The sequence below is a fragment of the Oryx dammah genome, unplaced genomic scaffold (assembly GCF_014754425.2).
Source record: "Oryx dammah isolate SB20612 unplaced genomic scaffold, SCBI_Odam_1.1 HiC_scaffold_10, whole genome shotgun sequence".
Lineage (NCBI taxonomy): Eukaryota > Metazoa > Chordata > Mammalia > Artiodactyla > Bovidae > Oryx > Oryx dammah.
Genome location: NW_024070194.1, coordinates 18,834,965 through 18,846,106, shown reverse-complemented (window position 1 = coordinate 18,846,106; position 11,142 = coordinate 18,834,965). Strand labels below are relative to the sequence as shown.

The 11,142-nt window shown below is 45.3% G+C and overlaps 1 protein-coding gene across 1 annotated transcript; it reads left to right on the top strand.

Annotated features, from left to right (window-relative positions):
- Positions 1-244: 244 nt before the first annotated feature.
- Positions 245-10,770, top strand: PROCR (protein C receptor). The gene is given in 5 exon segments (XM_040247468.1): positions 245-490; positions 3,138-3,226; positions 3,228-3,390; positions 3,761-4,039; positions 4,295-10,770. Coding segments are annotated over 5 exon segments (726 nt in total). The 5' UTR covers positions 245-414; the 3' UTR covers positions 4,414-10,770.
- Positions 10,771-11,142: the final 372 nt, after the last annotated feature.

Here is an 11,142-nt window from a genome sequence, read left to right as displayed (position 1 = left end):
GCTGATCTCAACATCCTAAAATCTGCTCTAAGTGGATGCCCCACCCCCTGACTCATCGAAGGCAGGACTTCTCTCTGGCCCTTCTCCCCCTTTTCCGCTCACTGTTCCTCGGAAGCGGCCCAGGGAAAAGGGAGAAGGCAGGTCTGGGCGGGAGGGTGTGATGCCGGGCGGGGCAGAGGGAGGGGAAGAGGGAGGCCGGCCCCCCAGTAGGAAATGAGACAGGGTAAGAATAACACTTTATAAGCCTGCCGCCCTCTTTCCCCTCCCAAGCCCTGGCCACCTTCCAGCCTCCTCCATCCAGCCTCCTCCCCTCCCAGACAGTCCTCATTTCTTCTTTCCCTAGGCAGCAGCCGGCCAGAGCCCCCAGTCGGCCAGAGCCAAGAGCCCGGGTGGGGTTGAGAATCTCAGCACAGAATGTTGACAACACTGCTGCCCCTGCTGCCACTGCTCCTGCCTGGCTGGGCCCTCCGCAGCCAGGAAGCCTCAGATGGTGAGTCAAGGGCATGTGTCCTGTCCTGGGATGGTTCCAGGGACTCTCAGCCTGTCTGAGTACCTGGGCAAGACCAGAGGAGAGTTTATCCCCCAGGTTCTGGGCCTGCAGCCAGCTGGATCTCTCCAGAGGGCAGGCGATCCTGGGGACAGGTTTGTGTCCCCAAGCCAAGGTGAGGGAGTTACAGTTCAGCTCCTGGGAAGGGGGAGATGGAGGAGGCTAGGGGGAAACAAAGCTAGACAAATGGGAAAGGGGCTGGTAGAAAGGGTGAGAGAATTAGCCATGGGGAGAGGGGAGAGGTGGGTGGGTGAAGTCTGGAGAGGGAGAGGTCTGAGGGTGATGGTGGATGGAGGTGAGTTTAGGGAAGATGGGAAAAGAGATGAGACGAGAGATAGAAGGAATGAGAGACATTGGGAGAAGTGATGGGAGTTTTGGGGAGAGACTAGGACTGAGCTGGGAGGCAGAAGAGGAGACTAGAGATGGTGGAGGAAGACTGGTGAGGGGAAACTCGGGGGAGAGACAGGTTGCAGTCAGTAGGAAAACTCAGTGGGGATCAGGCTGTCACAGCGGCTCCACGTAAGCAGAGAAGGGGAGTTTCTACCCTGCATTATAATTGCTCCCCCACCCCCTGCCCCAGAGAGACAGCAAATAACCAGTATTCAATGAGTGCTCACTACACTTAATACGTGTATTAACTCACTTAACCTCAACAAAATCTTTGCAAGGTGGGCAATACTATTATCTCCATTTTACAAAGGAGACTGGTCACCTAGCAGGTAAGAACCTTGTCTGGGGGTGACCCACACAGATATACTTATTCACATCTACAGATACAGAGCACAACTTCTCAGATGCAGACATGGACAGAGACACGCCCCCACACACACAGATTTACAACCTGGGACTCATTCCCTCCTCAAACATTCTCTGGGCACCAATTCCATGCCAGGCCCTTGGCGGGTGTAGGAGGCAGAGATAACCAGACATGATTCCAATGCCAAGAGGGATGGAAGTCTGTGTGTTTGAAGATAGTTATGGAGAATCTGGGATCTCTGAAATTGACTCACTGTGTATGGGAGGGTAAAGAGGAGAAGCATTAGGAAAACTTCTCTAAGGAGAGGGCAACAGAGCTGGGCCTTAAAGCATGAATAGAAGTTTGCCAAGAGGCAGAGCAACCCTGCCATGCTATTCACATGTCAGCTGAAAGGCAGCATGACAGACTTCAAGCACTGAAGTACTTTCTAAGCATAGGAAAGAGACCAAAAGAGCTGGGAGGAGGGGGAGATGGGGGTGAGGGGTGCGGGAACCAGCCTTCGGGAAGCTTTGAATGTCAGGCTAAAGACTGGATTGATTCTATAGACAGATAGCTTATAGGGAGACAGTGTAGTTGAGTGGCTAAGAGTGCTGGATTCAGACGGCCTGCATGCTAATCTTAACTCTCCTATGCCACTTGTCTGTTTTCCATATGGATGGGGTTAATAACAGTAGCTACTACATCAACTAAATGGGAGGAAAGCACAAATAAGATAATAGTGCATGTAAAGTATAGTGCCCAGGTCATAATAAGCACTTAATAGCTATTATTTGGAGAAGGCAATGGCAACCCACTCCAGGACTTTTGCCTAGAAAATCCCATGGGCAGAGGAGCCTGGTAGGCTGCCGTCCATGGGGTCCCAAAGAGTCGGACACGACTGAGCAACTTAACTTTCACTTTCATGCATTGGAGAAGGACATGGCAACCCACTCCAGTGTTCTTGCCTGGAGAATCCCAGGGACTGCGGAGGCTGGTGGGCTGCCGTCTATGGGGTCGCACAGAGTCGGACATGACTGAAGTGACTTAGCAGCAGCAGCAGCAGCAGCAGCAGCTATTATTGTCATTGCTGTTGATTGAGGAGCGTGTCCCTGGAAGATTTTAAGCAGAAGGATGTAATGTTATTTCTGGGCCAGGTGGAGGTCAGATAAAAAGGAGTGAGACTAAAGGATGAGTGGAGGGGACGAGGAAATCACTACTCCAGTCCAGATGAGAACGACTAGACCTGAAGTAGGGCAGTGGCAGAAGAGGCAGAGACTAGGAGATGAAATTGGGTCTTCATGTGAAAATGTGTTAGTCCCTCAGTCGTGTCCGATTCTTTGCAACCCCATGGACTGTAGCCCACCAGGCTCCTCTGTCCATGGGAATTCCCAGGCAAGAATACTGGAGTGGGTTGCCATTTCCTTCTCCAGGGGATCTTCTGGACCCAGGGATTGAACCCAGGTCTCCCTCATTGCAGGTGTCTGAGCCACCAGAATTTAATAACCAACTGGAAATGGCGGGGGGATGGAGAGGGGTTGGGGGGAGGAAGGGGTGAGAGCTTGAAAGGAGGTCAGAGTGGCTCTTCCACTTGTCTGGATTATCCTGGGGCAAGTGGCTTCTGCACGTCTAGCCTCAGTTTCCTCACCTGTAAAACAAAGATAATAACCCCTGTCCTGCCCTCCTGACAGGGTTACTTGACAGCGTCAAATGGGTGGAAGGGTGGGAGGGCAATTTATGTTTATAAAGGGCCAAGAAGGTGGGCCGCTGACTTCTGGGTGGGGGGTTATTATCTCGAATTACACGCTGACCCCTCCCACGCCAGCCCGGACCAGACGCTCTGACTTCCGCCCCCAGGCCCGTGGGAGCTCCTTATGATCCAGGTCTCCTACTTCCGCAACCCGTCTCAAGTGTGGCACCGGGGCAACGCGACGCTGGGGGGGGGTCCTGACGCACGTGCTGGAAGGCCCAGGCCACAACGTCTCGATCCAACAGCTGCAGCCCTTGCAGGAGCCCGACAGCTGGGCACTCACGAAGAGATACCTGAATCGCTACCTGGAGGAGTTCGTGGGCTTGGTGCAGGTGGTGCACCAGGAGCGGGGCGTGACCTGTGAGTGACGCACACGGGGGCGGGGCTGGCGCGGACGGCCCTTGAGGTGGGAGGCGTGGCCTGTGGGCTGGCCATAACGAGGGGGGCGGGCTTATGGAAGAACGAGGCGGGGCCGAGTACTGGGATGGGTGTCCCTGCCCGGCGTTGCCTTTGCTGATTGCTGGGTGGGTGCTTGAGGCTAGAGAAGACTCGGTATCCTAGCTGACGTACTGTACTGTCCATCAGGCCCTTTTCCTGCTTGGCAAGACTTCGAGGTAGTCCCTGTTGGGAGTCCCTGTCCCTGGTCCACCTTGCACCCTGACCTCCGTTTCCCCCTCACACCTGACACCTTTTCCACACTGTCCCCTGATCCTGAATCCCCTACCTACAGTTCCTCTGATCATTCGCTGCTTCCTGGGCTGCGAGTTGCCTCCTGAGGGCTCGGAAGCCCGTGTCTTCTTCAAAGTGGCTGTGAATGGGAGCTCCTTTGTAAATTTCCAGCCAAAGACAGCCTCATGGGTGGCGGAACCTCATGCCCCGTCCAGAGTGGTCACCTACACGGTTGACCAGCTAAACAAGTACAATCGAACTCGGTACGAACTGCGGGAATTTCTACAGGACACCTGTGTGCAATACATACAGAAACACATCACCGCGAACAACATGAAAGGTATGATGGGCTCAGGGAGGGACCTATGTGTTGGTGGGTTCCAGGCAAATGGGTGGAACTGAAAGATGGATACCTTGAGCAACAGGAGGCCCAAGGCTGGTGATTTGGGACCGAGTACACACATCTTATGTGAATTGGTAAACTAGCCCCTCCCCTACTTCCTTTGGGGAAGAAATCCTTTGGGGTTTGACTCAAACCATGGACTCACTTGTTTGGGGGTATGTTCTTCAAGCTAACTTTTCCCACGTTCAGCAGGAAGCCAAACAGGCCGTTCCTACACTTCACTGGTCCTGGGCGTCCTGGTGGGCTGTTTCATCGTCACTGGAGTGGCTGTAGGCATCTTCCTGTGCACAGGTGGACGGCGGCGGTGTTGATTACCTCCAGCCTTCGCTGGAAAAAGGCTAGACTGATTCAGCTCACTGCAGAACTGTGCAGACTCTCCATCTGGGACGTTATATTCCAGAAGATTTAGAGTGGCAGCTCATTTGTTCTCTGAGATCTGCCCGCCAAGAGTTTGGGGGAAGGAAGGGGAGGAGTCTAGGTAGACAGGGTACTCGGCTTGCTAAGAACCAAAGAACTCCTATATTTTGCTGAATTGGTCTGGGAAGTGAATGCTTATTTGTATTTGTGGAAAACAGATGATGGAGTTGGGGCAACGGAGGTGGTCTATGGCCCTTCTTTCAAAGACAGAATCTGAGGCACTCAAAACACACAACGAAGTAAAACAAGTCATCTGCAACCCAAATAACCAACATTCTGTGCTTTCAGTTATGTTAGTTAGATTTGGGAAGAGACACTGGTGCAATAGAGGTAGTGGTAACCAGAGAAATGATGGAAGTGTGAAATTCAAGTAATATGGGACCAAGGAGTTATTAAGTAATCAATAATAATAACTAATAAAATTCCTTACTTATGTATACAGCATTATTATTTCCTCTACTTTGCAAAACTTTGGGGAAAGTAGCTTATACCACCCCCCCACCCCACCTTTTTTTAAGAAAGAGAGAACTTCTTTTTTAAAAAAAATACTTATTTGGTTGTGCCAGGTCTTAATTACAACATGTGGGATCTTTAGTTGCAGCATGTGGGATCTAGTTCCCTAACCAGGAAATTCCTTAACCTATAGCCTTTGCTTCTGCTTCCTCATCTCCCACTCACTATCCAACCCACTACAATCTGACTTGTCTATAAACTGCTCTAAGATCATCAGTGACCTCTACATGTGAAACCTTCATCTTCCATGACGTTTGCAACAATTCACTTTGTGGACTAGGAATTTCTTTTTACCCTAACTTCTGAGATAGCATACTTCTCACTTTTAAAAACTGTTCTGGCCACTCAGTCCATTTGTGTGTGTCAGCTTCCTCAATTCACCTTTGAAATGTTGACTTCCTTAAAATTCCTTTTTTGGCTCCTTTTGTCCCCCCTTAAACTGTACCATTTCCGGTGACCTATTAACTTCCATGACTTCAAATACTGTCTACATATGGTTGTTTCCGTGGGGAAACATCATGGTGTCTTTGAGAGCATGTGCTTTGTCATAAGAGAGACTCAAGTTTTACCTCCTTGAGCCAGGCACTTAACTTCCTCACTTCATAAACAAAAGGTATAATAAAATATACAAAAAGAGTGTAATAAATAACCCTTAAGGGTATAACAATACTTACCTCATAGAGGCATTATACATATTAAATTATATATATATATAAGATAAATGGGCTTTCTGGTGGCTCAGCAGTAAAGAAACTGCCTGCAGTTCGATTCCTGGGTCGGGAAGATGCCCTGGAGGAGGAAATGACAACCCACCCTAGTTTTCTTGCCTGGGAAATCCCATGGACAAAGGAGCCTGGCGGGTTACAGTTAATGGGGGTCACAAGAGGCAGACTCAACTTAGTGACTAAACCACCACCATACCACCATATAAGACAATATATGTATATTTAATAAATCTGGCACTTGCTGCTGAGCTCCTGATCCGCCCCCATTTGCCTTGACTTTTGAAATCATCTCTACCTCAATATTTTGCAGACATTTCAGAGTCAACATGTTCAAAATGAAATTCCTTATCTTTCTCTTCAATCCTGTTCTCTCTCATCTGTTGTTAACCCAGGTTAAACAGAATTACCATCAAATCATATCAATGTAGAGACCTCAGTGTTAACCTTTGTTTACTCCCCCTTCATCCCCACCTACAAAATACAGTATCTGTAGAATCCGCTCCTTCCTTTCCACTCTATTGCTTTGTTCACAATGTCACAATTCATCTCTTTCTCTGGTAGGCACAACAGGTGTGTCACCCAGTTTTGCCTTCAAGGAAAGATGTACTGTTTAGCTATAGAGAGTATAATCAGCTGCTAACCTCTAAAGGCTCCCGTTCCTTTAGTGTCTGTCTCACTGCAGAGCACAGTCCTGTACAAGGTCGTGCTCATCCTGGGAGTGTTCTCACCCAGTGACTGAGCAAAGCCAGGGTATAAAGTGTAAAGGTTCAGCCATTCTGACCCACTGTATTTCTTTTTAAATTGTATTTATTTGTTTATGGCTCTGCTGGGTCTTTGTTGTGTGCTCGGGTTCTCTCTAGTTGTGGCAGGTGGGGGCTACCCTTCATTGCGGTGTATAGGCTTCTCATTGCGATGGCTTCTCTTGTTGTGAAGCACAGGCTCTAGGCTCACAGGCATCAGTAGTTGCAGCACTCGGGCTCAGTAGTTGCAATTCACAGGCTCCAGAGTGCCGGCCCAGTGGTTGTGACACAAGGGGCTTACTTGTTCCAGCGCATGTGGAATCTTCTCGGACCAGAGATCAAACTTGTTTCCTGCTTGGCCGGCAGATTTTTAACCAGTGGACTACCAGGGAAGTCACTGAAATACAGGGAAACACCACTGTATTTCTGATGAGCTGCATTTACTCCAGAGCTCTCCACCAGGTTGGCTGGGTCTTTGTCAGACCTACATTATAGTTTGATTTCTTCTCTTTTCAGTCCTATTTCCTGACCCTAGTTAATGTCTTCCACCTCAAACCCTGTCTTGGCATCTGCTTCCCAAAGTTCCAACCTGTGACTGACTCTCTACGTGTCTGTTTCCAAACTGAGAAAATTTCTCAGTCTTTTGACTAGACCATGATGATAGACTCTTCCTCATTTTTGTAATGATCTAGTTAAGGAAACCACAGCTGGAGTCACTGCTTTCATCACCACTGCATGATGTCATCTTAAAGAAATTCTACCCTGTGTCTTACACTATTTGTTCAAGATTCAAAGTCCTGGTGAAAGCATTCAAATGGCCATGCCTGGATCATGTTGCCTTTGCCATAGTTACAAGGGGGTGATGGAGAGGGAAACTTTAAGCATCTTTGGTTTCTCTTGTGGGAGGTGGGACCCTATCTCTCATTAAGATTTGCACAGAGGACAGGCTTTCAGATGTTGGCAAACCAAAACAAAACCCTAAATGTTCCTATATCGCTTATTGTATTTACTCATTTATTTCTCAATGCATTTATTCATCCAGTAAATGTTTGTCAGTACGATACTAAATGATTAAGACATGATCCTTCTTGAGGAGCTCATTGTTTACTTGGCAAGATAAAACATACACAAATAAAAATAATACAAGACAAGGGACTTCCACGGTGGTCCAGTGGTTAAGAATCTGCCTTGCAATGCAGGGGACTCGGGTTTGATCCCTGGTCGGGGAACTAATATCCCACATGCCATGGGGCAACTAAGCCCACAGACTGCAGCTACTGAGCCCACATGCTCTGGAGCCCATGTGCCTCGACTAGAGAAAGCCCAAGCACCACAGCAAAGACCCAGGGCCAAAAAAAAAAAAAAGTGTTGAGATATCCTAATATCTGGAAGAAACATATAAGATGCTATGGTGTGGTTTACATAGTGCTTTATAGTTTTTAAATTCTTTAACTTTCATTTATAGTTTAATACTGCATAAGATCTCTTAAGAAAGGCAGTCTCCTCATTTTAAATTAGGAAACAGGCTTAGTTAGAAGAGTATAAAAAGTAAAGTAAGTAAACAAAGTAAGTGGCAGAGTCAGAATTCAAACCCATGCCTTCATGTTCTAGAATTTATGCTTTTTCAACTCTTTCCAAAATAGAGCATCAGAGGAATGTGTGGGGGGAAGGGATGGGTTTTATGGAGGCTAAGATCTGACTGTGCACAGATAGAAAACATAGAGCAGCTTAAATAATGGCTTAGAGTTAGAAAAAAAAAAACAAACAGAGTAGATGTTAGGAAGGATAACCAGCCCAGTGGGACTAGAGAATAGGAGAGTAGAAAATGAGACTCGAGAGTAGGCTGGGGTTTTGTTGTACTGAACCTCTAATACCTGGTGAAGGAGTGTTCTCTAGGTGGTAAAAAAAAAAAAAAAAAAAAACCTGGAAAATTATCACATGTTGTTGGATAGAAAACTGCTGAAGTTTTCTTTCCCCTTTCAGCTGCATTGTATTTATTTATTTATTTTGGACACACCCTGCAGCATGTGGGATCTTAGTTCCCTGAGCAGAGACAGACCCCTGTCCCCTTGCAGTGGGAGCGTGGAGTCTTAACCAGTGGACCACCAGGGAAGTCCTTGGCTGCTGATAGACTAAGACCCATCGACCCTAAGTTTAAGGGCCTGGCATGGACACTGTCCAGATCAAGACTGTACCAACCCTTCTCCCAAGTGAGGAGGCAAAACGGAAAGGAGAAGGTGGGAAGAAACCAGCCCGGGAGAGTGAAGTCTTGGACTGTGAGTCAGATGTACTAATGCTCTGAGATGTTACATCACCCCTTTCATCAGTGCTGGAGCTGCAGTAGTTCAGGCTTTCACCAACTCTAACTTGAATTGTTAGAATTAGATCTGACTCTCTTTTAGTCCCCTTGAAAAATTGCCATCAGAATGCTTTTGATAACATGCCAGTCTTCAGTTCAGAATTCTTTAGTTCTTCCATCGTGTATAGGATAAAACTTAAATTCCTTAGTTTGGAGTTCAGGACTCTCCATAAACCAGCACCAACCTATCTTTTCTCTAGCTTCATCTTCAGCCCCTCTGTCTCAGTCTGTGCAGACTGGGTGGCTTAAATGAAAAGCATTTATTTCTCACAGTTCTCAAAGCTAGGAAGTTCAAGACTGAGCTGCTGGCATACTCAGTGTCTGATGAGGGCCTACTTCTTGGTCCACAGGTGCCCATCTTCTTAGTGTCCTCATAAGGTAGAACTGGGGAGGGAGCTCTCTGGAGTCTCTTTTCTAAGGGTACTTATCCCATTCATGAATGTTCTACCCTCATGACCTAATCACCTCCCAAATGTCCCACCTCCACATACCACCACAATGAGGATTAGGTCTCAACATCTGAATTTGGGAGGGGGAGACACAGACATTCGGTCTACAGTGCCCTCCCCCTCTCTCAACCTACCTTCTATCCCCTTCAAGCCCCCTTGTTTCCCCACCATACCTTGTCCTTTCTGGTCATGCCATTTCATGCTGTGTTCTTTTCTCTCCCTGGCAAATTCCTATCCAGCAATAATAGTTGCAGGCTTCAGTACTCCATTTTTAAATAATTACAGAAAATCGATAATGACACAGAAGACTTGAACAACAAGACCTAATACGCATCTATAGGATTCTCCATCCTACAACAGCAGAATATATATTCTTCTCAAGTTTACATGGATCATTTTCAAGGACAGATCATGTGTTAGGCCATGAAACAAGTCTCATAATTTAAAAAGAAAATCGTTAAAAGTATGTTCTGTGGGATTAAGTCGGAAATCAATAAAAAGAAAATTTGGAAAATTCACAGATTTGTATGTAAACAACACATTCCTAAATTTTAAAATGGGTCAAAAAAAATTTCGTGAGGTAAACTAGAAAATAGTTTGGGGTGAGTGAAACATCTCAAAACTTATGAGATGTAGCTAGATTAGTTAGAGATGGAGAGATGGGGGAAATGTATAGGTTTAAGTGCCTATATTTAAAAAGAAGGAATAGCTCAAATCAGTAACCTAACCTTCCATCTAAGACGCTAGAAGAAGAGGAACAACTTCAACCTAAATCTAGTAGAAGAATGGAATTAATAAGCTTTAGAGTAGATAAGTGAAACAGAGACTATAAAAAATAAAACAGAAGTTGATCTTTGAAAAAAATAAAACAAATTTGACAAAACTTTTAGCTAGACTTATCAAGAAAAAAGAGAAGATCAAGTTACAAATATTATCACAGAAATTAAAATGATTGTAAGGAATAGTACAAACAACTGTTTGTCAACAAATTAGATAACATTGATGAAACTGACAAATTCCTAAAAAATACAAACAACTGACCCAGACTAAGAAGAAATGAAAATGTAAAAATAGACTTATAACAAGCAAAGATGTTGAATTAGTAATTTTTAAACTTCCCACAAAAAAATGCCAGCCCAGGCCCAAATTACTTCACTGGTGAATTCTACCACATTTAAAGAAGAACTAACATTAATCCTTGATAAACTCTTTCAAAAAATAGGAGAGGGAACACTTTCCAGGTCATCCTATGAAGCCAGTATTACTTTGAGACCTAAACCAGATAGAGAATTATAAGACAGCTACAGCTATCTAATTAATAGAGACACAAAAATTCTTAACAAAGTACTAACAAATTGAATGCTACAAAATATAAAAGGATGACATACCATGATCAAGTAAGGTTTATCCCAGGGATAAATATATGGCTCAATTTATGAAAGTCAGTGTGTGTAATACACCATATCAATAAAATAAAAGACAAAATCAACCCAGTCAGTAGATGAAGAAAGAGCATTTGATAAAATCCTTGTATGAAAAACACACTTAACAAATTAGAAACAGAAGGGAACTTGTTCAACTTTATAAACATTATCTACAGACAAGCCCACAGCTAACATCATGCTTAACTTTTTCCCTAAAATCAGAAACAACAAGAATTTCTGCTCTACCTACTTTTAAAAAATACTGTATCAATACTTCAGGTTTTACAAGTAAGAATAAAATCAGGCAAGAAAAAAGGCACCTAGATTGGAAGGGAAGAAATAAAAGTATATCTATTCAGAAATGACATGATTTTATATGTGGAAAACCTTAAAGAATCTACTAAAAACAACTA